The 27,142-nt window shown below is 44.0% G+C and overlaps 2 protein-coding genes, 1 long non-coding RNA gene and 1 other non-coding gene across 21 annotated transcripts in view; 3 read left to right on the plus strand and 1 right to left on the minus strand.

Annotated features, from left to right (window-relative positions):
* Nucleotides 1–27,142, minus strand: part of LOC148005993 (uncharacterized) — a 1,435,680-nt gene that overhangs the window by 384,012 nt on the left and 1,024,526 nt on the right. The window lies entirely within an intron of this gene.
* Nucleotides 1,470–15,643, plus strand: Rpl7a-ps20 (ribosomal protein L7a, pseudogene 20). Of its 2 annotated transcripts, none has more exons than XR_015621071.1 (2): nucleotides 1,470–1,568; nucleotides 14,798–15,258. XR_015621071.1 is itself a non-coding variant. In XM_087551648.1 (2 exons), exon 1 carries the CDS (start codon nucleotides 11,654–11,656, stop codon nucleotides 12,071–12,073), a length of 420 nt encoding a protein of 139 aa, XP_087407774.1. In that variant the 5' UTR covers nucleotides 11,645–11,653; the 3' UTR covers nucleotides 14,798–15,643. The 2 variants fall into 2 exon arrangements, 1 of the variants encoding a protein (XP_087407774.1); XM_087551648.1 differs by lacking the exon at nucleotides 1,470–1,568 and adding an exon at nucleotides 11,645–12,073 and having other exon boundaries at nucleotides 14,798–15,643.
* Nucleotides 10,216–10,319, plus strand: LOC120103199 (U6 spliceosomal RNA). Its single transcript, XR_015621638.1, has one exon. It is a non-coding gene; the product is annotated as a U6 spliceosomal RNA (small nuclear RNA).
* The window catches only part of Ipp (intracisternal A particle-promoted polypeptide), a 38,590-nt gene continuing 32,083 nt past the window's right edge, over nucleotides 20,636–27,142 (plus strand). For 8 of the 17 annotated variants that reach the window (XR_015619532.1, XR_015619533.1, XR_015619534.1 and 5 more), the window contains exons 1-2: nucleotides 20,636–20,675; nucleotides 23,422–23,763. Coding sequence is in view for 11 of the 17 variants with exons in the window: in XM_087548247.1 (XP_087404373.1) it covers nucleotides 23,472–23,763 (292 nt within the window). In the remaining 6 variants the exon portion in view is untranslated. 17 annotated transcript variants of the gene reach the window in all.

The following is a 27,142-nucleotide window of genomic DNA, read 5'->3' on the forward strand; positions in this document are numbered from 1 at the left end:
GGGTGAATTAGCAAGCATGGCCTGGATTTCTCTGTAGTACAATTTACAGATGCAACTAGTTAAGACCAGCCAGTCTTCAAAACTAAAGCCTTCAACACATCTAAACCTTACAAGAGTAGACAAAAACAAAGGGTTAGGAATTTGTCTCCGTATTAGGACACTTGCCTAGCAAGCCCAGCAGGCTCCAAATGGTAATGGGAGGAGAGAAAAATCACGCACACACGCACATGCACACAAATGGTGAGGGGCGGGGAGGAGGGAAGGACAAAGGGGAGAGGAAAGGGACAAGAGAGGGAGGGAGAAAAGCAAATATACAAAAAAAAAAAAAAAAAAAAAAAAAAAGCCTGGGTTTTTAGATGGCTCAGTGGGTTAAGGCGCCGGCCACCCGCACTGACAACCTTAGTCCAATCCCTGACTCCCACACAGTTAGAAGAGAAGCAACCCCAGCAAGTTGCCCTCTGGCCACCACATAATAAGAATTAGTGCATTAAAAAAATTTAAGAATAGAAAAGATTATTCAGTAACCCAATACCATCAATCCTTAGCATATAAGTATCATATTAGTATTTAGCCTTGAATCGGTTTGTGTTAGAATGTTTGATTTTACAAATGAGTGTTTGAGGGCCAGCAGGATGGCTTACCACCAAGTTTGATCACTTGGGTTCTCTCCCTTGGACCCACACTGTGGAAGGAGAAGAACCAACTACCACAGGCCGTTCTCTGATGTCCACAAATACACCATGACATGCATGGTCGTCCATAAACATGAATACGTGTAAAAAAGGCATACTTGAATTTTGGCCTACGATTAAGACAGAATTTCCAACACTTTCTGAAATAACACTAAACATACTTCTCTCACCCTGTACTACATATTCATGCAAAGGAATATTCTCAGCATTGACAATTAGAAATTCAAATTATTGGGCAACTTTTTTTTCCAGAAAATAACTATATAGACCAGGATGGCCTTGAACTCAGAGATTTACCAGCCTCTGTCTTCTGAGTGCTGGAAACAAAGGCATGAACCATCGAACCTGGCATATTGACCAACTTTAATTTTTTTTTAGATAGCTTGCATTCAGCAGTATGAGATATTCATCTTTTGAAAGTCCAAAGCCCACCCCCAGTGACACATTTCCATCAACAAGGCCACACCTACTCCAACAAGGCCACACCTACTCCAACAAGGCCACACCTACTCCAACAAGGCCACACCTACTCCAACAAGGCCACACCTACTCCAACAAGGCCACACCTACTCCAACAAGGCCACACCTACTCCAACAAGGCCACACCTACTCCAACAAGGCCACACCTACTCCAACAAGGCCACACCTACTCCAACAAGGCCACACCTACTCCAACATTGTGATCACAACTTTTGTGATCTCAGACCATTCAAGGGGGCAACAAAGGCAGAGGTTGTATCCCTTAAATTATGAAATGTTCCTGTATAAAATTCTCTCTGGTCTATCTCAGACTTCGTGGAATAAAAATGAATCAGAGACAGTCTTCACTTTGCCTTCTCCCTGGGTGAGACCTTCTGACCAAAGGCGTGTGTATCTGTGAGTACAGGAGTGTATATCAGTTTATGTGATTGTGTCAGTGTACATGTCAGGATATATCTCTGATACACGTGTGTGATATGTGTGAGTACTGCGAATGTCTGAGGGCATGAGTATCAGCTCATATGTATGTATGATATTACCTTCATTTTCCTCCGTAGTCTACCAAGCTCCTTTGAAGCTTTCCTATGGTTTTAGATTGGGGAGAAGTTACGGAGGCAAATTACCCAATAGGCCTTCCATTTGTGGCCAGCTAAATAGAGACTAGGGAAATGTCTAAGTAGACGATTGGGTTAAATTGGTGATGGCTGGCATAAGAAGAATCCCAAGCCCTGGGCCAGACCGAAAGAGCACATTTATAAAGTTTAGCAGAGAAAACAGTGATCCTATCCTAGTGAGGACAGGACAGAATGAGGCACCAGAAAAACTGGAGCTAAAGGCCAAGAGCCGAAGCTCTTATCCGTGATGTACAGGATCCAGATAATATTTTCCAACGTTTTATCTCAGGAGACTCCAATCAGGCAGGCAGCACTTCCTGGATGGAATCTGTCCAATGCCAGCTCAAGGTGAAGCAATGCCAAATCACAAAATAAACCATTTTCATGAAGGAGGAAACTGAGCGTGGCTGGCCAGGGACCCCCTCAGCAGCTAGAGCCTCTCACTCTATGAGCAGAGGCACTCTCCACATACAGGAAATCCACTAGCCTGAGCCTGCAGATGCACGCTCCACATACAGGAAATCCATTAGCCTATTTGGCCATACAGGAAACAATCACACTCCCAGTAACAATGCTATGTATTTACACAGGGACAAACAGCTTGAGGTCCTTTTACTACGTTATCGCATTTTCCTTTCTAATTTTTTTTACATGTATTTACTTATGACGGGGGTCACATATGTGTCACAGTGTGCATGTGGAGATCAGAGGACAGTTTCCAGGAATAAGTTCTCTCTTCCCATTGTATGGGTTTCAGGGATTGAACTCAGGTCATCGGGCTTGGTGATAGGTACCTTTACCCACTGAACCATCTTGGCAGCCCTATTATCCCTTATGAACCTTGTGTAGGCTCCTTGGGGACAATGCTCTATCTACAGATAGATAAAATGATGCATAAAAGGTTAAATGTTTTCCTGTATTTATGTAACTAGTTGGTGACAGCTGAAACTGAAATTTAAATATGTGTCTCCAGAGCTGGAAAGGTCTGTTTCTTTTGTTTCCTTCCCTGCGTTGGTCTTTTCATTGCTCCCTCTGTGGAAACACATGGGGTCCCCTAGAAAAACAAGATTCTCTTTCAATTGAGTCCAAGAATTTAGTTGTCCTTAAGTAGGGTCCTCAGTTCACACACACAGTTCTCTTTCTTCCTGGAAGTTTGCCCAGGAATCTTTGCTTGGAAAGCAAAGATTTGTAAGCAGAAAGTTTCAGCTATGTGAGGAATCTTGCTATATGTATGCTGTTTGTCTTAGTTCACTCAGCTCAGACAGAGAAAGCAGACGTGCCACTAGGACTCTCCATCAGAATGGAGTACTAATTCTCTCATCCCAGAGAGAGACCTACCTGTTCTCACTTCCTAGCTAGGAAAATATCAAATTTCTTCCAGAAGATTCTTAGATTCCTCATAATATCCTAATTTTGAGAAGAATAAGTGAATTAAATGATTCCTTTGCACTTCGGCCTCTCCTCCCCCCACCCCCCTTTTTTCCCCTACAGTTCCATGAACACATGGCTTCACATACCAACTCTGGATACAAATGGCATGCTATACCCAAAAATTATGTATCCCTATTTTTCAAAGGTCGAACTTTGGACTGGAAGTGAATATAACAGAAAAAAACCAAGCTTGCTGTGCCTAAGACCAGCTTGGTGTATAGGAAGTAGAAAAGGTTGAGGGGAAGCAAGGAGGAGGGAGTGAGTCCAGGCTTGATTGATGGGGGTGTGGCCATGGCAGAGCTCTCGGTTCTGGAGAGAGTCCAATCACAATGTGAAACTTGGCATCCTTTAAGATAGAGGATACAAAAGGCAGCGAGCCCAATAGATGTTTTGGTGGTGTTCTTGGGTAAACAAGTCTGTGGCCTCTGCACACCCTAGTCCCAGGATAGCCAGGGAGGAAGTAACAAGATTCTGCTGTTCCCTGGAGTAGCATGGAAAAGTCAAATGATTACAGAAAGTCCCAGAGTTTCACATGACCCTAGCAAGTTATAAGAGCAATAGAAAGATCTAGCTCTCTGGGTACAGTATGAATGCCCTGAGAGAAGTGACCTAGAGAAGCCAGAGTAGGGCTGAAGGGAGGGCTCATTGGCCAAGAGGACTGGCTGCTCTTGCAGAGGACACAGGTCTGATTCCTTGCAACTGCATGGTGATTTTTCAACTGTCTGTAACCAGTCCTAGGGGATGCAGTAACCATGAAGGCATGAACCTGTACATGGTATGCAGGTATACATGTAAGCAAACACCCATACACATAAGATAATAAAAATTTAAATTTACTGGGTCATGGTCATGCCAGCACTCACGGGGCAGAGTCAGGCAAATTTCTGAGTTTGAGGCTATCCTGGTCTACAAAGTGAGTTCTAGCACAGCCAAGAATTACACAAAGAAACTCTGTCTTGAAAAACCAAGGAGGAGGAGGAAGAGGAGGAGGAGGAAGAGGAGGAGGAGGAAGGGAAGGAGGAGGAAGAGGAGGAGGAGGAGGAGGGGGAGGAGGAAGAGGAGGAGGAGGAGGAGGAAGAGGGGGAGGAGGAAGAGGAAGGGGAGGAAGAGGAAGAGGGGGAGGAGGAAGAGGAAGGGGAGGAAGAGGAAGAGGGGGGGGAGGAAGAGGAAGAGGGGGAGGAGGAAGAGGGGGGAGGAGGAGGAAGAGGGGGAGGGGGAGGAGGAGGAGGAGGAAGAAGAGGAAGAAGAGGGGAAGGAGGAGGCGGAGGGGGAGAACTAGCAGCAGCCAGGGACCAGGACTTAGGATATAGCATACTTGTAGAGTGCCCTCCTATAGGCACAAAATTCTAGGTTAAACACACACACACACACACACACACACACACACACACACACACCACACGGAGAGGAGGAGAGAACAAGCCGAAAAGGAGGAAGAGAAAAAAAGAGATAATGATGAAGAAGAAGAGGAGAAAACAGCCACCACCAACACCAACCACCACCGCACCAACAACGACACTGCCACCACCACCACCACAAGGGTGATTAGAGTGAACACCCAGCAGAGCCCCACATGTTTCCACAAATACAAAGCGACTTAGGCACAACAGAAGCACAACAAAATGAGGTGTGGCGACATGAAATCCTATGATCTTTTTTTTAAAAGATTTATTCATTTATTATATATAAGTACACTGTAGCTGTCAGATACACCAGAAGAGGGCATCAGCATCGGATCTCTTTACAGATGGTTGTGAGCCATCATGTGGTTGCTGGGAATTGAACTAAGGACCTCTGGAAGAGCAGTCGGGTGCTCTTAACCACTGAGCCATCTCTCCAGCCCTCCTATGATCTTTTTATACGTGTTGTTAATTATGTGTATATGTATGGTGAGGGGATTATTCATATCAGTACAGTGTCTGGAAAAGCATGAAAAGAGTGTTGTATCCTCAGGAGCTGGACTTATAAGTGGTTGTGTGCTGGGAACCTGAAGTGGAAACTTCTGGTTTCTTTGGAAAGTCAGAGATGGCAAATGATGTTTTGCTGGGCACACAGGTGAAAGACTGTTTTGCTGAAGCAGACACAGGTGAAAGGGTGTTTTGAGATAATGGGCACGTGGTGGTGGTGGTGGTGGTGGCATAGGCCTTTAATCTCAGCACTCAAGGGGCAGAGGCAGGTGGATCTCTTGTGAGTTCGAAGCCAGCCTGGTCTACAAAGCAAGTTCCAGGCCAACCAAAACTACACAGAGAAAACCAACCAAAAAGTATTCTAGGGGTTGGGGATTTAGCTCAGTGGTAGAGCACTTGCCTAGCAAGCGCAAGGCCCCTGGGTTGGGTCCTCAGCTCCGGGGGAAAAAAAAGAAAGAAAAAAGAAAAAGAAAAAGAAAAGAGATAACGGGCACGTGAAAGGAGGAATGATATTTAGAAGGGATGTAACTATGAACCCACAGATAAGGGGAGCTTGAGCATTGATTTGCTCTGCCTCACTATTCTTTGTTGATTCCACGCATGTACTGGTTCACCCTATATTGCTTTGCTGAGCTTAGCTGGTGGTGACTTGATAGAAACTTGACAAAGAAATTCTGGGGAAGCTTCTTGCTGCTTCCAAGGTAGACTGGAGCTGGTGGTAGGCTTCCCAGTTTCATCTGGATTGAACTGCCCTGGGCTACAGAGACAGCTCAGTGCTTAAGAACACTGATTTCGGGGCTGGGGATTTAGCTCAGTGGTAGAGTGCTTACCTAGGAAGCGCAAGGCCCTGGGTTCGGTCCCCAGCTCCGAAAAAAAGAACCAAAAAAAAAAAAAAAAACAAAAAAAAAACCAAAAAAAAACAAAAAAACCCACTGATTTCTCTTCCAGAGGTCCTGAGTTCAAATCCCAGCAACCACAGGGTGGCTCACAACCATCTGTAATGAGATCTGATGCCCTCTTCTGGTGTGTCTGAAGACAGTTACAGTGTACTTATATCTAATAAATAAATAAATCTTAAAAAAAAAAAAAGAACTGCCCTTGATGATTCCTGTGTGGTGTCTGCCCAGTGGACTGAACTGTGGCTGCTGGTTAATGTTTGGTGTTTGCTAGAGGACTGGACTGAGGACAGTGAAGATTGGAATAGCCCCAAAGAACTATTTCTAAACAGGTCTGCTTCCCCCATATCTTAGTAACCTTTCTTTTCCACTACCTCTGGTGGGTGGTGGGCTGGAGGAAAGGTTGAACCCTCATTAAATAAAGTAGGTTAAGAAAAATTTATGCCGGGGCTGGGGATTTAGCTCAGTGGTAGAGCGCTTACCTAGGAAGCGCAAGGCCCTGGGTTCGGTCCCCAGCTCCGAAAAAAAAAGAACCAAAAAAAAAAAAAAAAAAGAAAAATTTATGCCTGGGACTGTGAAAGGTAGCCTAGTTCCTGGTTGAGCTAAGGCTAGAAACCCAGTGACCCTGAAGGGATTGTAGGCGTCTCCTGACTCCCGGGCACCAGGCCCCTGTCCCTGGGCTGCAGCGGTCCACAGATTTGTGACCATTAGTCATGTAAGGGCAACGCCCAAGCCCCTCCACTGGTAGAGGATGAGACCTACTATCATGTAGACTTAAGACAGATCTCCATTATAATGAGGTGCCTAAAGGCCTGGAGGCTTAGGTATCTCCTTCCCAGACACTCTTCCCTGCAAAAGGTATTTAATCTCAGACTCACCTAGAGAAGTGGGGTATGGTTTTACCCATCCACTTACCGCCATGACAATAAAGGCCTTAAAGCCATGGACGGCCTCTTCTCATCTGGCCCCACCGTGGGGAGCCATGGAAAAGGCCTTGCCTATGGAGCCACAGTCTACTCTCCTGCAGAAGGTCTCTCTGTGCTCCCAGCCATGGTTGCCACCCAGCCCAAGCCCAAGCCTGCAGCTGACAAGCCAAGGACTCCCCCGAGGGACCAGCCTGAGCTTCCCCTTATTCTCCCCAACCTTCCCCCGCCCAGACCCCCCTCTTCCCCCGCTATATCCAGCCCTCGGGTCCCCACTCCATTCTCAGCTCTTCCATGGTTCCCCGTGGCGCCTGTATGTCTGAGAGCCTGAGAACCAGATAGCCCCAGTCTCCTTGCAAGCCCAGGGACCCCTGAGCCAGCTCCGGCTGTCCCATGCCTGAGACTGCACTTCCCTACCCCCAGTGTTGGCTTGGGGTAAGCACAGTCACACTTCTGCATCCTGCCTCACAAGCAGCCATGCCCTGTGGCACAGCAGACGCAGGACCCCACTAACCATACATCTGCCTACAGAAACAAACTTGGGTCTTCTTATAGGAGCACTATTAAGTACTGAGCCATCTCTCCAGCTCCCTTTGGGGCTTTTGTTTCTTTGTTTGACTTGTAGCGTTGTGACTCAAACCTAGGGCCTCATGCACAAAAGGCAAGGTCACTATCAGCTAAGCTATTCCCAGCCACCTTCTTCTTCCTTTTCTTTTTCTTTTCTTTTTTCTTTTCTTTTAAGGAATAAAGGCTGGGAACAGTGAGATGACTTATGGGGTAAAGGTGTTTTCTACACAAGTCTGGCAGAACTATGGAAAGGTGGAAGGGGAGAATGAACTCCAGAGTTGCCCTCAGACCACCACACATGCACCATGGCACATACCGCCCCCCGACCCATACTAACTTTTTTTAGTATAGAATAGAGTTTATTTAGAGCATGGGGAGGGGAGTTAAGAGGGTAGTAGAGGCAGAGGCAGAGAAAGGAGAGAGAGAGAGAGAGGTGGGGGGCAGGCCATGAGCATATGGAGAGAGGGGAGGGTAAGGGAATGGGGAGAGAGTGGGAGCAGGAGAGGAACAAGAGAGCAAGGGAGAACAAGAGAACAGGAGCTTTTTTTTTTTTTTTAAGTTCAAGAAATAGGGTCTCACTATGTTTCTCATGCTGGTTCCAAACTCCTAGTCCCAGGCAATTCCTTGCATCAACTCCAAACTCCTAGTCCCAGGCAATTCCTTGCATCAACTCCTGAATAGCAATGGGACTATAGGTGCATACCATTATGCCCATCCCCCGCTTCCCTTTTCTTCTTCTTCTTCTTCTTCTTCTTCTTCTTCTCCTTCTCCTTCTCCTTCTCCTTCTCCTTCTCCTTCTCCTTCTCCTCCTCCCCCTCCTCCTCCTCTTCTCCCACTCCCCGTCCCCCTCCCCTCCCCCTCTCCTCCCCCTCCTCCTCCTCTTCTTCTCCCCCTCCCCCTCCCCCTCCTCTTCTTCTTCTTCTCCCACTCCCCGTCCCCCTCCCCTCCCCCTCCTCCTCCTCTTCTTCCTCTCCCCCTCCCCCTCCTCCCCCTCCTCCTCCTCCTCCTCCTCCTCCTCCTCCTCCTCCTCCTCCTCCTCCTCCTCCTCTTCTTCTTCTGTTCGATTGTTTGTTTTCTGGTCAGGGTTTCTCTGTATAGCCCTGGCAGTCCTGGAACTCACTCTCCAAAGCTCTAGGATTAAAAACGTGTGCCACCACTGCCTGGCTCCCTGTTTTCTTAAGATTTATTTATTTATTATATATGAGTACACTGTAGCTGTCTTCAGATACACCAGAAGAGGGCATCGGATCTCTTTACAGATGGTTGTGAGCCACCATGTGGTTGCTGGGAGTTGAACTCATGACCTCTGGAAGAGCAGTCGGGTGCTCTTAACCGCTGAGCCATCTCTCCAGCCCCCCTGTTTTCTTAAGCTAAAAGTCTAGGCCATTGATTTGAGACCTTTCCTCTTAACTAACATACACATTTAGTGCTAGAAGCTTTTACCTGAATCTCGCCTATAGATACATTGAGCTTTGAGGTTTTGTTTTGTTTTGTTTTTTTGTTTTGTTTTTAAGTAAAGATTATTATTGATATTTTTAAAGATTTATGTATTACTTTTACTTTATGCATGCTAGCATTTTGCCTGCACTTAGGTATGTGCACAATGTGTGTGCCTGGTTCCCACAAAGGCCATGAAAAGGCATAGGATTTCATGGGTCTCACGGTTACTACTGATGTGATAAAACACCATGACCAAAGCAACTTGGGGAGGAAAGTGTTTATTCAGCTTACATTTCCACAAGGCAGTTCATTATCAGAGGAGACCAGAGAAGGAGGAACAAGCAGGGCAGAAACCTAGAGGCAGGAGAAGATGCAGAAGCCATGGAGGAGTGCTGCTTACTGGCTTGTTCAACCTGCTTTCTCATAGAATTCAGGACTACCAGTGTAGGAATGGCACCACCCACAATGGGCTGGGTCCTCCCCCATTGATCACTAATTGAGAGAATGCCTTATAGCTGGATCTCATGGAGGTATTTCCTCAACTGGGGCTCCTTCCTTGCTGATGGGTCTAGCTTGTGTTGACTCAAGCTGACACACAAAACTAGCCAATACGCCATGTGTGCTACCACGTAGGTTCTAGGTCCTCTGCAAGGACAGCAAGTATTCTTAACCCTTGAGCCACTGGTGCAGCCCTGAGTGCTCAAGTTTTATTTTAATACAATACAAATTATTTCCTAATTCCTTATTGAATTCTTCATTGAACCATGTGTAGTTTGAAAATGTGTTAGTTGACAGTTGAGGGTTTTGCATGGTAGTTTTCTGCTTCTGTTTAGTCTTATTTGTACTCACAGATCATATTGTAGAAATCCTTTCATATTCATTGAGACTTGTCTTTAAAGCCCACAATATAGTCTCTATTACTAAATCTTCTACTGTATTCTTGAAAATAGTATTTATTAGGCTGAGAATGTAGATCAGTTCACAGCCTGTCTAGCATGTGTGACGCTCTGGGCTCACCCTCAGCTTTGTGTACACTCGGCATAGGGCATGGTTTTACGTGCTTGGGACCTCAGCACTTGGGAGGGGGAGGCCGGAAGGTTATCAAGGCCATCTTGGGTATAGAGAAAGTTTTTTTAAAAAAAAATAGCCAAGTATGGGGTGATGCATGCCTTTAATCCCAGCACTCAAGAGGCAGAGGCAGGCAGGTCTCTGTGAGCTCCAGGACAGTCAGGGCTACACAGAAAAACCCTGTCTCAAAATAAAGAGTGCTAGCTTCGGTGGCACATATCCTAAGATTGGAACGATACAGAGATTAGCATGGCTCCTGCGCCAGGATGACACACAAATTTGTGAAGTGTTCCTCTTTTTTGCCTAGCCCCGTTGTATTTGTATTAAAGATTTGTACACATTTGTATAATAATCTGTACCTTGTAATATTTGGTACTGTTAGAGGAAAACCTTTGGATTCAGGTCTTCTTGCTGTTTTTATATCATTGCTTTCTTTAAATAAATCCTAGCAGTTTGATCCAAATCCTATTACAGTTGTATAAAGAAACACAATTTTGTATTTATATAAAATATCTCATTTTTAATAATAAATAAATAAGCATGTTATATATTTATTCTTGATGCTGAATTAGGGTTTTCTAAGTGTCATTTATGTAATAAGGCTGATAGTGTCATTCAAGGATTCCAGTGTGATACACATGTTAATAAGGTCAGAAACTGACAGGTTTTCTGATATAGGATAGCAGATGGCATCTAGCTTATGCCTGTAGCTCTTATTGTTTATCACTCTTTTTTGGCCAGGTTATTATATGATTGGTCCACACCTTATAGGCATCTATATTTGTATGAGTTGCTAATCCTCTCCATGACTCCTTTCGGTTGGTTTCTATGGCTACGACTTCAGGTTAACTGATTTCCAGGGTCCAATTTGTCATCAATTCCATCTAATACATTCTTTTCTTTTTCTTCCATTTTCCTCTCTCTGGTTTTCTGTTTGTTCCTTTTTATGGGGATGGAGACCAAACCTGGAGCCTGTCCTGTACTAGCCAAGCACTCTACCCTTGAGCTATCTCACCAGTCTTGGCACCTGGTTTTAGGAGTCAGTTTTAATAATCTCTTTGTTTATGTTCACCATGCAAGAGACTTAGGTGTAGTGCATGCCAGACGAGCACTCGACCACTGAGCTACATCCTTCCTTAGCTTTCTAGTTTCGCTCGATTTGACACGAAGTTTTGCCAGGTTGGCCAGAAGTGGCCTAGAATTTATTCTGCGCCATAAGCTGGAAGTGAACTTGTGATTCTCTCCCTTTGCCTCCTGTGTAGCCTGTGTTACAGGCACATGTTATCAGTCCCAGATTCATCATCTACCCTCTTGAAAGTATGAAATGAAAATTTGACTTATTGGTAAAGTGCCTGCTGTGTAAGCACCAGGACTCGATTCCATTCCTGGCACCCACATAAAAAGCTGGGTGAGGTGCTGCGTGTGTGTAGCCCTAGTGCTTAGGATCCCCGAAGCTTGCTAGCCAGTCAGTTTAGCCGATTGGCTCACTGAGAGAACCTGTCTCAACAAATAAGGTGGAGAGGTAGAGGAAGACCTGTGACGTGACTTCTGGCTTCCACATATGTATGCATGGGTGAACACACCTGTGTAATAAATAGACACATGTGCACACACACATACACACAGACACCGACTATGAAGAAGAAGAAGAAGAAGAAGAAGAAGAAGGAGGAGGAGGAGGAGGAGGAGGAGGAGGAGGAGGAGGAGGAGGAGGAGAAGGAGAAGGAGAAGGAGAAGGAGAAGAAGAAGAAGAAGAAGAAGAAGAAGAAGAAGAAGAAGAAGAAGAAGAAGAAGAAGAAGAAGAAGAAGAAGAAGAAAAAGAAGAAGAAGAAGAAAAAGAAGAAGAAGCAGCAGCAGCAGACACCGACTATGCAGAAGAAGAAGAAGCAGCAGCAGCAGCAGCAGCAGCAGCAGCAGCAGCAGCGGAAGAGGAAGAGGAAGAGGAAGAGGATTAAAAAGGAACAAAAGGGCTCATACCACAGAAAAGAGACCTTAAAATTTCTTTTTTTTTTTTTCCGGAGCTGGGGACCGAACCCAGGGCCTTGCGCTTCCTAGGTAAGCGCTCTACCACTGAGCTAAATCCCCAGCCCCTTAAAATTTCTTTTAACTGATGCCTGGTGGTACTAGTGGTTTCTTTAATCTCAGCATTAGGGAGGCAGAGGCAGACAGAACTCTGAGTTTGAAGCCAGCCTGGTCTGCAGAGCAAGTTCCAGGACAGCCAGAGCTACACAAAAAAACACTGTCTCAAAAAAACAAAAAAAATATACTTTTAAAACTGCACTATTTAAAAATATTGCTTATGGGTCAGCTTGGTGGACAAAGGTGCTTGCCATCAAACCTGATCACCTTTGTTTCATCTGAACCCTACTACTGGAAGGAGAGAAGGTACTCCCATGGCTGTCTTCTGATCACACACATGCTGTGATATGAGCACCCCCTCATATAAACTCCCCCCAAAAAGTGTAATTTTTTTTTTTTTTTTTTTGGAGCTGGGGACCGAACCCAGGGCCTTGTGCTTGCTAGGCAAGTGCTCTACCACTGAGCTAAATCCCCAACCGCAAAAAGTGTAATTTTAAAAAATAAAAAATATATTGTTATTATATAATTTTCATTTTATAGTTTGTCACGCGTGATTTATACAAAATGGATATATATGTATATTTGGATGGCATTTAACAAATCTTATTCATGGGGTGTAGAATAAGTCAGATGAGCCTATATTCTCCGGAGTGTATACTTTTCGTCTCCTACTTTCAAAAGCCTTCGTGGTTTTCAGTGTGTTTAGGACAGTTGCTTTTTGTCCTTAGCTGAAAGAGTGTTAGAATCTCCTGGAAAGTGTTTTAGACCATAATAATAGAGCGTGCCTCACTCCAAACAAAGAGTCAGCAGCTCTGGCGGATAAGCACAATGCAGTTGAAAAGGCCAGGTGACTCTAATAGGTAGCCAAGGCTGAGAACCGGTGTTCATGCAATCGAACTCAGTTGTCTTTGGAAAGCACTTGTGGGGATAAAAAGGCTCCTTTGGAAAAAAAATATCCTGTTTGGGGTGGGTTTTCTGACAAAGCCCAACTTCCTGGAAATACCGGAACTAACCTGTAGAAGGAATATACTCTAGATCACAAAATAGCCAGGCAACATCCACCTCTCTCGGGTTAACCAAAGTGAAACCATGACCGTAAAGGTCAAAGCCAGTCTTCTCAGGTGGTTCCGAGAGGGCTGAGGTGTAAGGGAAGTAAAGAGAAGGTGGACTGTGAACTTTGCATTCAGTTCTGCTCGAGTGTGCAAATGAGCTACTTCTCCGTGGACTCTGGGTTCACTTCTCCAATGAGTACACACAACGACTCTGCAGAGTACGTCTCGGCTGGGCACCCAACACAAACAGAAGGGACTGTGGATAATTTGCTGACTGTTGCTTTCCTGAAATTTCTTTCTCTAGGACACCACCTCATTATTTCTTTTCCCCTTTGCATTTCAGGGTGACACATTTTCTGGCTAGTTAAAACAATTTTGTTCTGCATCTGATAGTTCTACAGCAAATTTCCCATCCAAGCCGGAAAACCAGCTCTTTTACTTGTAATTATTTTGGATTTGTTTTTTTTTAAGACATCATTATTTTAATGTTGCTGGAGCAAGAGTTCACTGGTTAGGAGTTCTTAGTGCTCTCGTGCCCCTCTAGTGCTAAGATTACAAATATGCACTGTCATGTCCTGGCTTAAGCAAGCTTTTATTTTCCATTAAGTTTTCTTCCAGGCTCAGCACTTTCAGACTATCTCATTTAAGGAAAAGGGAGAGAAAGAGAGCACTTCACTTTTGACTCATACATTTTCACTCAAGCTTTTGTGAAATAGGTTAATTGGAGAGTCTTTTGTTGAAGTTAGGCCCTGGTTCTTCCTCTTGGCCCCATGCTCCCAGATATAAGACTCAGACTCAGAACATATTTACAAATACCTTGGTCATATAGGTAGGCTCCTCTCTGGCTAGAATAATAACTCAAGATATCCCATTTATTTTAATCTGTGCTTTGTCACATGGCTGGTTACCTGTGCTCAGGTAATATGCCTCTGTCTCCTCATATCTTCCCAGAGGGATCTTCACACACCTGGCTCTATCCCAGAATTCTTTCTCCTTCTGGATGTCATACCTTCTATTTTCTACCTAAGTCATAGGCTTTTTAATTGACAGGTGATGCATCCATCCATATATAAGATAGTCTTCCTATAGTCTGCATTCTCTTGTTAATATGGTCTTCCAAAAGCAATGATTGTGTTATTTGTTCATTTTTGAGACAGGATCTTGTTATGTATCCCAGGCTGGTACTGAACTTAGCATTCTCTTGCTAGTAAACATTACAGGGACATGCCGCCACACTCAACCCAAGAAATTAGTATTATCCAACCTGGTTACTACCAACCCAGAATCTTCTGAAGATAATATATATATTCTAACTCCAGCAATTAGTCCCAACTCTATACGCCATTTTCCACTATAAAAGATCTTTGAAAGGGGTTGGGGATTTAGCTCAGCGGTAGAGCGCTTGCCTAGCGAGCACAAGGCCCTGGGTTCAGTCCCCAGCTCCGAAAAAAAGAAAAAGAAAAAGAAAAAGAAAAAGAAAAAAAAAAAGAAACCACAAGGTCCCTGAAATATCTTTTTTTTTTTTTTCGGAGCTGGGGACTGAACCCAGGGCCTTGTGCTTGCTAGGCAAGCGCTCTACCACTGAGCTAAATCCCCACCCCACCCCCTTTTTTTTTTAAGATTTATTTATTTATTCTCTCTCCTCCAGCTGAGCAAGATGCCCAAAGGAAAGAAGGCCAAGGGGAAGAAGGTGGCCCCGGCCCCTGCCATAGTCAAGAAACAGGAGGCCAAAAAGGTGGTCAATCCTTTGTTTGAGAAAAGGCCCAAGAACTTCAGCATTGGGCAGGACATCCAGCCCAAAAGGGATCTCACACACTTCGTCAAATGGCCCGGCTACATCAGACTGCAGCGGCAAAGAGCCATCCTCTATAAACGGTTCAAAGTACCTCCTGCCATCAACCAGTTCACCCAGGCCCTGGACAGACAAACAGCGACTCAGCTGCTTAAGCTCGCCCATAAGTACAGCCAGCCCAGAGACAAAGCAGGAGAAGAAGCAAAGGCTGCTGGCCCATGCTGAGAAGAAACCTGCTGGCAAAGAGGATGTTCTAAGAGATCACCTGTCCTCCGAGCAGGGGTCAATACAGTTACCACCTTGGTGGAGAACAAGAAGGCTCAGCTGGTGGTGATTGCCCCTGATGTAGACCCCATTGAGCTAGTGGTTTTCCTGCCTGCCTTTTGTCGAAAGATGGGGGTGCCCTATTACTTCATCAAGGGAAAGGCCAGGCTGGGGCGCCTGGTCCACAGGAAGACGTGCACCACTGTTGCCTTCGCACAGGTGAACTCAAAAGACAAGGGTGCTTTGGCTAAGCTGGTGGAAACTATTAGGACCAATTATAATGACAGATATGACAAGATCCGCCGCCACTGGGGAGGCACCGTCCTGGGTCCTAAGTCTGTGGCTCGCATTGCCAAGCTGAGAAAGGCAAAGGCTAAAAACTCGACACTAAACTGGGTTAAATGTACACTTAAGGTTTTTGCACATAAATATAATTACAAAAAAAGATTTATTTTATATTTGTGAGTACACTGTCACTGTCCTCAGACACACCAGAAGAGGGCATCATCAGAACACATTACAGCTGTTGTGAGCCACCATGTGGTTGTTGGGAATTGAACTTAGGACCTCTGGAAGAGCAGTCAGTGCTCTTAACTTCTGAGCTATTTCTCCAGCCTGAAATAGCTTTTTTTTTTATTAAAGATTTATTCATTCATTATATATAAGTACACTGTAGCTGTCTTCAGATACACCAGAAGAGGGCATTGGATCCTACTACAGATGGTTGTGAGCCACCATGTGGTTGCTGGGAATTGAACTCAGGACCTCTGGAAGAGCAGTCGGGGCTCTTAACCGCTGAGCCATCTCTCCAGCCCTTTTTTTTTTTTTTTTCCGGAGCTGGGGACCGAACCCAGGGCCTTGCGCTTGCTAGGCAAGTGCTCTACCACTGAGCTAAATCCCCAAACCCCTGAAATATCTTTTAATTGTTAATTTTCATTTTAGTTTTAAAATGTGTCCTTTTAGATTTAGTCATTTATTTTTATATTTATGAATGTTTTGCCCGCTTAGATGTATGTGCATCACATGTATACCTGGCACCCCTGGAAGTAAGAAGAGGGTATAGGGTCCCCTGGAACTGAAGTTATAAATGATTGTGAGTTTCCATGTGGGTCCTGGGAACCAAACCTTGGCCCTCAACAAGAACAAGTGCTCTCAATTGCTGAGCCATCTCTCCAGACCTTTATTTCTATGTGTGGGGCTGTGGGGGCAGAAAGGGGAATTGTATCTCCTAATGCTGAAGTTACAGACAATTGTAAGCTACCTGGCATAGGTGCTGGGGACCGATTCAGGCCCCCTGGAAGATCAACAAATGCTCTTAACCACAGAGCCACCCCCCCAGCACCCCAAAATATCTTTTTATGCTCCAAGGCCATTACTGGTGTTGAACCAAAATGATACAACAGACAACCAGAAAAGAATTCCCGCTACTCAAAAACGTTGTGTCTCTGTAAGAGAACCACTAAGGAAGAAGGCGTGTATTTTGGCCCACAGTTTTAGACGTTGGGAGGGTATGGAAAAAGGCCTCCTGTGGTGGTAGGAATTTGTGGTGAAGACTCCTCACATCTTGGTAAATCAAGAAGCAGAGAACACAGACCAAAAACAACCTTCCATGCTTGCCTCTAGTGGTCTACTTCTTCAAAAACCCCAAAGGTTCTACAACCTCTGAAAACAGCACTACTGTCTGGGGATGAAGCATTCAAACGTGTTGTACGGTTCTATCCTCCAAGTGGAGTAGCCATTATCTTAGGATAGCAGTTGTGTCCAGGTGGACAAAAAAAAAAAAAAAAAAAAAAGACATGGAGAATTCTTTCCAGAGATCTCTGGAGACAACCATCTCCTCAGCCCAATAGAATGTGTATTTGTTTGTTTGTTTCAAGAAGACAGGGTTTCTCTGTGTAGCCCTGGTTGTCCCAGTACTCACTGTGTAGACCGGGCTGGCCTTGAACTCACGGAGATTCATGTGCCTTTGTCTCTGGAGTGTTGGATTAAAGGCATGTGCCACTGTCCAGCAGCACCAATAGAATTTTTTTAAAGCAATATTTTGTGAACCCAAGTAAAACAATGATCTTGGCAATTACCTAGACAGCAGTATATGAGTAAAATTATTTAATTTGGGATTCTGGAGAGATGGTTCAGCAGTTAACAGCACTGGCTTCTCTTACAGAACACCAGGGTTTGATTCCCAGCACCCACTTGGTGGCTCAAAACCATCTGCAACTCAGGTCTCCACACCTGATTTATATTTGAGTTCCAGGGTGATCTAACACCTTCTGAGCTACACAAGTGCCCAAATACACAATCATACACACATAAATAAAAATAAAAATTGTAAGCGTCTTTTTTCTGGACTTGGGGGCACATACCTTTCATCTCAGCAATTGGGAGGCTGAGATAGGTGGATTTCTGTGAGTTTGCTGCCAGCCTGGCCTACAAGTGAGTCCCAGGACAGCCAGGGCCTATGAGAACTTATCTCAAACAAACAATTGAAGAGTTTAAAACAAACAAACAGAAACTGTCCAAAGGCACTCGATGACAATATAGTGAGATTTGAAACAAGGCCCTCTAACTCTGGCTCCTACTTTTAAATATCTCATTTTATTTCTTTCTGAAGATAATAGGCAGATGGATTTGAGAAAGAGTAAACACGCACACAGCAGAAAGAGTAAAACGTTCACTCATTCATGCAATGACGATTGAGCATCTTTCACGAGCTAGCAAGAATGTAGTGGGGGTTGGGGATTTAGCTCAGTGGTAGAGCACTTGCCTACCAAGTCCAACAAGGCCCTGGGTTCAGTCCCCAGCTCCGAAAAAAAAAAAAAGAAAAAAAAAAAAAAGAATGTAGTGATACACAATGTAGGAATGATGGAGAGTTCATGCTTAGATAAACATATTAACAAGAAATAACGGACTGAAGAGATGGCTCCGTGGCTAGGGGCATACACTGCTCTTTCAGAGCACCAGAGTTCAAGTCTTAGCACCTACTGCAAGCAGCTGATAATTGCCTGTAACTCCAGCTCCGGTAGATCGAATGCCTGTGGCCTCGGTAGGCAAGTGCACGCCTGTGTGCATGCCCACACAAAGACACATGTAGTACACAGAATTGAAAATCTTGCAGAATACTCCTTTAATCTCAGCATTCTGGCAGATCTGAGTTCAAGGCCAGCCTGGTCTACAGAGCAGGTTCCAGGACAGGAACAGGGCTACACAGAAAAACCCTGCTCAAAAAAATAAAATAATAATAATAATGACAAAGCAAATCTTGTAAAAATTAGTATATTAGATGACAATAAGTACCACCTGGTTTTATGTCAACGTGACATATGCTAGAATCATCAGCGAAAGCCTCAGTTAAGAAAATGTCTCCCTGGGGTTGGGGATTTAGCTCAGTGGTAGAGCGCTTGCTTAGCAAGCGCAAGGCCCTGGGTTCGGTCCCCAGCTCTGAAAAAAAAAAAAAAAAAAAAAAAAAAAGAAAATGTCTCCCTGGGGCTGGAGAGATGGCTTAGTGGTTAAGAGCACTGACTGCTCTTCCAGAGATTCTGAGTTCAAATCCCAGCAACCATATGGTGGCTCGCAACCATCTGTAATGAGATCTGATGCCCTCTTCTGTGTGTCTGAAGACAGCTACAGTGTACTTATATACATGAAATAAATAAATCTAAAAATAATAGTAATGTGCACAATGTTCTGCCTGCCTGTACGCCTGCAATCCATCACTCCAACCCAATAAATCTTAAAAAAAAAAGGGGGGGGTTGGGGATTTAGCTCAGCGGTGGAGTGCTTGCCTAGCAAGCGCAAGGCCCTGGGTTCGGTCCCCAGCTCCAAAAGAAAAAAGAAAAAAGAAAAAAAAAGAAAGAAAGAAAAGAAAAGAAAAGAAAATGTCTCCCTAAGGTGGGCTGTAGAACCTGGAAGGCTCTTTCTTAATTAGTGGTTGATGAGGGAGAGCCCAGACCATTGTGAGTGGTTCCATCTCTGGGATGGTGGTCCTGCGGTCTACTAACAACACAGGTTGAGCAAGCAAGGGGAACAAACCAGTAAACAACACCCCGCCATGGCCTCTGCATCAGCTTCTGCCTCAAGGTTTCTGCCCTGCTTGAGTTCCTGCCCTCAGTGCCTTTGATGAACTGTTATATGGAACTGTGAGTGAAATAAACCCTTCCTTTCCTAATCTGGTTTTTATCATGGTACTTCATGGAAGAAACAGTAGCCTTAAGACAGTAAGTGTCCTGAGGAAAAAATCTGGATGAGAACATGTAGAGAGAGTTCTACAGGATGGTCTCGCTGAAAAGGTAAAATCTGAAGAAAGAGATCTGAAGAGAACAAAAGGGTAGCTTGCAGAACAGTCTAGAGTGGAAGGTGCCAAAAGGGAGTGTGCTTGCTCATAGGATGGGGAAAAACACCAACGAGAACGCTAGAAAGACCAGAGCAGAATGAAGGTATGGGAAAGCCACAGATGAGAGCTGTAGGGAGGTGATGGGGGAGGGGCCCTACAGAGTTTTAAACATTTGTTTTAGGTTTTATTTACTACTCACTTACGTAGTTTTTTATGACTGGTTTGTATATATGTATGTGCACAATGTGTGTTGTTGTTGGGTCTTCTGGATCTCGGGTTACAGATGGCTATAAAGCAACCATGTGGATGCTAGGAATTGAACCTAGGTCCTCTGCAAGATAGCTCGCTCGCTCTCTCTCTCTCTCTCTCTCTCTCTCTCTCTCTCTCTCTCTCCTCCCCTCCCCTCCCCTCCCCCTGCCCCCACCCCCTCTCTCCTTAAGGTTTTTCTAGATGGAGTTTCTCTGTATAACAGTCTGGCTGTCCTAAATCTCACTTTGTAGACCAGGCTATCCTCAAACACACAGACATCTGCCTGCTAATGCCTACAGAATAATGCTGGGATCAAAGGGGTGTGCCGCCATGTGGCAAGATAGCTCTTAACTGCTCATCTCTTTCTGGCTCCCCACCACAGAGGCTGTTTTTCACTTGGAGAAAGTGACTTTTGCTCTAAATGAAATGGAAAATCACTGGGGAATTCTGAGCACAGGGATAACATAATCTAACATTTAAAAAAATGCAGCAGCTTTTATTGAGCTGTAATTCACATGCCATAACGTTTACCCTTTTAATGATAGGCATACAATCCAGTGATTTTTTTCTCTACTCTGTTTACATAGGCATGTAACTGTTACCACTACCTAATTTTTGAAGAATATATCAAAAGTCACTTTTTTGCAGCTGGGGAACTTTTAGAACCATCCTCCACTGCCAGCGAGCAGCCACCCAGGCCCACCCAGCGGCGCCCGTGGCTGTGAGGAGGCGGGCCCAGAGACGGAGCACGCGCAGTAGAAGGTTCCCGCATCAGCGCTGAAGCTGCGCTTTCAGCAGTCTCAGTCACCTGTCTCCACAGGCTGTCCCCGCCCCCTCCGGTGCCTGCGCGCGCAGAGCATCGGAGGGCGCCGGCGGGAAGGTACGCGGCGGGTAAGCGAGGCCTGCGTACGGTCTGTGTTTCTCACAGGTTGGGAACTTCCTCGTGTCCTCTCCGGACCGGGAAGGGAAAGGGACTGGAGCTTTGGAACGCACTGTACTTTCGCTTTCCTCCTGTCACCTCCGGAGGCGCTCTGACCGTCCAAGTGTTTTCGCCGTCTTGGAGGTTCCTCCAGTCTACGGCGCCGCGGCCTCTGCTCTCCCCAGGGCCAGACCTTGTCCCTGATTTCTGCCGGCTCCAGTCTGAAATTCCTCCCATGCTTGAGCCGTCAATAGCACAGAGATGACTTTCTTCTTCTAGTGTGGACCAGTTTAGGCAGAATTTTAGTTACAGCCTCCGACTCAAGCACAAAGAGTCGCAGTTGTTTTGATGCTCAGCTGGAGTTCTGGCCCCCTTTCTTAATCAACTTTCAGCAGCTCTTGAGAGCGAAATCGAGGCCACCAAAGGTGCTCTTTAGTCCCTCTGATTGTCTCCATCGTTAACCAATAAACTGTATTGAAGTATATAGTCCTTAGATCTTTGTTTTTCATGTTTGTATGAACACTCATTTCCCAAGCCACATTTTACGATGAGGTACTCCACTTACTGCATTTACTGGGAAGGATGACAAAAACTCTGGCTCTCTACTGTCAAAGTGAATATTAAGTGAACTGTTTCTTGTAACAGGAGGCATTTGACTTAGTGGCTGTGCTTTAATACCTTGAGTAAGAGACTAATGGAGGTAGCCTGGAGTCACATCGTGTGTGTGTGTGTGTGTGTGTGTGTGTGTGTGTGTGTGTGTACACGCCACGCGCGGCGGGGATGGGGTCAGCAGGGGTTTCAGAATCCTCTGCCAGGGAGAAACAAACCAGCAAGTCTGACAACCACGTCTTGTTTAATAACATCTATAGGTCGAATTTCCACACAGAGAGAAATAGACTGCGTTTATGTGCCACTCGCTTGTAAGATGTTGGCATTGTGTACATGCTGAAGTAAATTTTAGTGGCTTCCTTTAAACCTCTCAAAAAATTAGTTTCTAGATGTTCATGATTATCCGTTTTTTTATTATTGGTATTTTTATTATTATTTGGGCAAGGTCTTACTATGTAGTCTTGGCTGGCTTGAAACTAAGAGATTACCTACCTCTGCACCACCACACCCAGTCCCAGACTGTTTTTACTGATAATTTTTGACCGAATGCTATATACTGAATTTTGTTTTAAACATCAGCTTACAGCAGTTCTGTCATTTTTTTACCACCGGTTTTCTTTGATGCCTGCATTACAAGACTCTAATCATCTTACATTTCCTTTGCTTTATCTGTCTCTTATATTGCAAGAACTTGTGGATTCTTTACTCACTGACTTGAATTTATCCCTTTGATTCTCATAGTAATTTGTCATGTTGCTTCTCTTCAACTTTTGTTTGAGAAATAAGAAATAATGAAAGGGTTGGATTCTTGTTATCTCCTACTTCCTGCCTAATTGGAGAACCCAAGCGTTCTGAAATGACTATTGGCGTGTTTGGTCCAAGTTTCTGTACTTGGGCACCATTCTCTACAACCTAGTGTGGTAATTTCTCTGTAATATAATATGACATGAACAGCCCTAGGCTTAGATAAAATAAGCCCGAGACTATAGGTGTACTAATACTGGGGAAACTTTGGTAGTTTGCTTCTCTGTGACTTTAGAGATTATCTCTTCTTCTCATAAAAATTACAATCGAGGATGAGGCATGGTTGCACGGGACTTTAATCCCAGCACTCAGAAGGCAGAGGCAGATAGACCTTCTTGGGTCTGAGGGCAACTTGGTCTACATGGTGAATTCCAGTCTGGCTAAGGTTGCATAGTGATACCATGTCTTAAAAAAAAAAAAAAACAACAACAACAAATAAGTAAGCCAAAAACTATAATTGGCATAAACTTGCGAAGAAGCTAGCTATTGAGGCAGATATGGTGGCACATGCCTGCAGGACCGGCTGTAAGTAACAAAAGGCAGAAGGATCATTACAAGGTTGAGACCCTTATCTCATAAACCCCAAAACTTTTATTATTTCTTATTTCACAAACATTTGAAATGCTGGTGTGTGTTAGAGACTGATTCTATAGCAGTAGTAGCTAGTTCCTTCCATAAAGGAACTATTTTTCAATCTCTCTCTCTCTCTCTCTCTCTCTCTCTCTCTCTGTGCGCGCGTGTGCATGCATGAGCTTGGATAGTTGCGATTGAATGTGATATAGACTATAACATAGGTGAGGTTAGGGTGGCCAACAGGTCTAGAGGAGAGAGAGAAAGCAGGAAAATGTGTAGAATGGAGTCTGGGGTTAAAACAAAGATCCACAAAGGCTTTCTCTGTTAAAGGAAACATACAGACGGAAAGATTTTAACCGGACATTTGGGCTGGTCACAGTTGATTTTTACAAGTTCATCCTGCCTAAGATGTCTGCTTCCTAACTGTAGTGATAGACCTTCTTTCTGTCTGCACCTTATTTCCTTTATTCAATGGGGGCTTCTGGCTGTTCTTCATACCTTACCGTTTATCTCTCAATGTTTATTTCTTTTGTGGCACATCCTTTGGCTTCTTACTGACTACTCATTCTACTATCCAAAGGCATAATAGAAGTCCAGCCATGAGTCAGCCCTTATTTGTTTGGTGTGTGTTCTATGATCCTAGAGAAATTATAGAGAAGTCTCATCTATATGTGAATAGAAACTATATTAACAAAAAGAGAAGTAGTCTGATCTTTGTGCTTTGTTTCTCAGGGTAGAAGCAGATAATGGGTAACTGTGTCTTTCATTAATCTTCAATCACCATGTCTAAGGAGGAGTACGCCAAGGCTGCTGACAGTTCATTTTCCTCTGATAAACATGCCCAGCTCATCTTGGCCCAGATGAACAAAATGAGAACCGGGCAGCATTTCTGCGATGTCCAGCTACAGGTGGGGAAGGAAACCTTTCAGGTTCACCGTCTGGTCCTGGCCGCCAGTAGTCCATACTTTGCAGCTTTGTTCACTGGAGGAATGAAAGAGTCCTCGAAAGACGTTGTACAGATTCTAGGAGTTGAAGCTGGAATCTTTCAGTTACTTCTAGATTTCATTTATACAGGTATATATCCGTGTATTGGTTATCTTTTGCTGTGATAAAATAGCATGACCAAAGTAACTTATGTAATCTTGTTTATGTTTAAAGGTTTACTTCTTTTTCTCGCATGTGAATGAGCATCGTGTCGGCACGTGTAGACATGTGCTTGCATGTAGTACTTATAGGGATAAGAGGCATTGGATCCCCTAGAACCAGAGTTGCAGATGCTTATGAGCCACTGTGTTTGCTGGGGACTGAAGACATGTCCTAGGAAATGCAGCAGCAAGTGCTTTTAACTTCGGAGCTCTCTCTCTAGCCCTTAATTACTCTTTTTTTTTTTTTAAACATTTTTTTCTTGTATTGGTTTTTTTTTTTTTAAAGATTTAATCATTTATTATTTATAAGTACACTGTAGCTGTCTTCAGATACACCAGAAGAGGGCATCGGATCTCTTTACAGATGGTTGTGAGCCACCATGTGGTTGCTGGGAATTGAACTCAGGACCTCTGGAAGAGTAGTCGGGTGCTCTTAACCACTGAGCCATCTCTCCAGCCCTTGTATTGGATTTTTTAATTTACATTTTAAATGTTATCCCTTTTCCTGGTTTCTCCTTCAGAAACCCACTATCCTATCCCTCCTCCTGCTTCTATGAGGGTGCTCTCTCACCTACCCACTCCCTCCCTCCCCTCTCCACCCTTAATTACTCTTACAGTTAGGGGAAAAAATGAAGACAAATACTTTATTTGGCCTAGTTTTGAGACTATATATACTATGTTCTCCTGAAGAAGTTATGTACTGGAGTCTGGTGAGATGGCTCAGTGGGTAAAGCCTCAGGGCCTGAGTTCAATCCCTTGAGCCTATAGGACTGAAGAAAAGCTCCGACTTCAGGAAGTTGTTCTCTGACCTCCAAGCATGACATGGTGATGTGTATCTATACACAGACACACATGGGGTGGGGGTGGGGGATACTGTAAAAAAATTTAAAAAGAAACTTCTTGGGAAATTATTATGAGATTCAATAAAGTGTTTCGTTTTTTAAAATGTGTGGTATTTGAGGCTGGGGAAATGGTTCCGTGGTTGAGAATACTTACTCTTCTTTCAGAAGATCTGGGTTTGGCTCCCAGCATCTGCTCAAAACCAACTCTAGTTCCAGTTCCAGGGGATCCATGACCTCTTCTGACCTCCACCTGTCATATGTCCCCTTGCTGGATCATATGATCCTACACTTTTAAAACTCAATCTGTTTGTTTGTTTTATTTATTTTTATTTTATATGCCTTGGTGTTTGTCTGCATGTATGTGTCTGTGTGAGGGTGTCCCATCCTAGAGTTACAGATAGGAGCTGTGTGGGCTCTGGGAGTTGCGCCCAGGTCTTCTGGAAGAGTATTCATTGCTTCAACTTCTGAGCCATCCCTCCAGCCCCTTAAACCTCAATTTGTACTCGGCATTCTTCCTGTTTCTTTAATCTCTTTGGCTACTCACTCAAATAATTTTTTAAATTTTTCTTGGATATTTTATGTATTTACATTTCTAAATAATTTTTTGACTATCCAATTGAACTACATCATTGGGAGTAGAGAAGGCAAACCATGCATACACAAACTTTAATAAACATATACACACATATGTGTGCGTGTCTGTGTATACACATATAAATAGTTTTTTCTAAACAGAGTCTCACTATGTAGCTTTGGCTATCCTGGAACTCACTTTGTAGACCAGACTGGTCTTGAACTCACAAAGCTCTACCTGCCTCTGCCTTCCAAGCACTGGGTTAAAGTCCAGCTTAAGCTTTATAAATAGAACTAGGAAAGTAAATTACGAACAAATAGCTTAGAACAGTGATGGTTAGAAAAGGGATAAGATGATTGTTGTTAAAGGCTAGGTGGCCAGGCTTAGTGCTGCACACATCCCAGCACTCAGGAAGCAGAGGCAGGAGGATCTTTCTTGAGTTTAAGGGCAGCCTGGTCTATATAACGAATTTCAGGTCAGCCAGTAAAATAATACCTAAAGAAATAAAATAAATTTTAAAGGCTAAGTGTAGAGCTCAGTGGTAGAGTAATTATCTATTGTGTGCAAGGCTCTAGGTTATCCCTCGGCCCTTAAAAGGGATAAAAGTATAAGACTGAGATGCTTATTAGGTAAGGGAATTAAGCTACCTTAGATATAATTAGCTATTTGATATCCTCCTGAAGTTATTACATAAACTACGAAAGTGAAGCCATAGTAGCACATAATTGATGGGAGGTAGAGGCAGAAGAATCCAGAATTCAAGGTCATCCTCAGCTACAGAGACCCTGTCTCAGAAAAAGTAAAATGAAAATGGAGTCTGTGGGGTAGAAATCAAGTATTCAGTTCAGATATGTAGTAGTTCCTAATTGGACTGGAAAGATGGCTCAACAGTCGAGCACTGGCTGCTCATCCAGAAAACCCCGGTTCGCTTCCCACCACCCACATGGTAGCTCACCACTCTGTAACTTCAGTTCCAGGAGACCTGACACCTTCACACCAATGCACATAAAATAGAATTAGGTAAATTTAAAAAAATAGTAGTTCTTCATATGCTATAGTTTCTTAGTTATGCCTTCTATTGAAAAGCTAACACTGGAGCTAGAGAGCTGAACCAGCAGTTAAGAGCACTGACTGAGGGGTTGGGGATTTAGTTCAGTGGTAGAGCACTTGCCTAGAAAGCGCAAAGCCCTGGGTTCGGTCCCCAGCTCCGGAAAAAAAAAAAAAAGCACTGACTGCTCTACCAGAGGGAGTGACTCACAACCATCTGTAATGAGGTCTGATGCCCTCTTCTGGCATCCAAGTACACATGCAGATAGAGTGCTCATATACATAAATAAATCTTTAAAAAACCCTAACATTGTATGACATATGATGAATGAATGTAGTAAACCTGCTTTGTTCCCCTTCCCAGCACCTCTGTTTATCTGTTACATGCATATAATATACTAAAAGTATGAATTTAGGGGTTGGGGATTTAGCTCAGTGGTAGAGCACTTGCCTAGGAAGCGCAAGGCCCTGGGTTCGGTCCCCAGCTCCGAAAAAAAGAACAAAAAAAAAAAAAAAAAGTATGAATTTACCTGGATGTAGTGTGCACTGCGTTAATCCCACCACCCTGGAAGAAGAGACAAGAAGGCTGAAAGTTGAAAGTCAGCTTGCTCTGTGTAGTAACACTTAGTCTTAAGAAGCAAGCAAAGTGTTGGCTTTAAGGCCAGACTAATCCGCAACTTGTTCGGTCATACAACTTTCTTCAAAATTGATTTATTTTCAATTATTCAATTAATGAAGAATTGTTGATTTTTATGTTCTGTGTATGAGTTTTTACTTGCATGTATGTATTTGTATTACATGTCTGCAGTGCCTGCAGTGACCAAAAAGGGCTTTGGATTCTTATG

This window comes from Rattus norvegicus, chromosome 5, assembly GCF_021556685.1.
Source record: "Rattus norvegicus strain SHRSP/BbbUtx chromosome 5, alternate assembly SHRSP_T2T, whole genome shotgun sequence".
Classification (NCBI taxonomy): Eukaryota; Metazoa; Chordata; class Mammalia; order Rodentia; family Muridae; genus Rattus; species Rattus norvegicus.

Bases quoted from the DNA above. Each gene is read 5' to 3' on its own strand.
- Rpl7a-ps20 (XM_087551648.1), top strand. From the start codon at position 11,654: ATGAAGAAGAAGAAGAAGAAGAAGAAGAAGAAGGAGGAGGAGGAGGAG.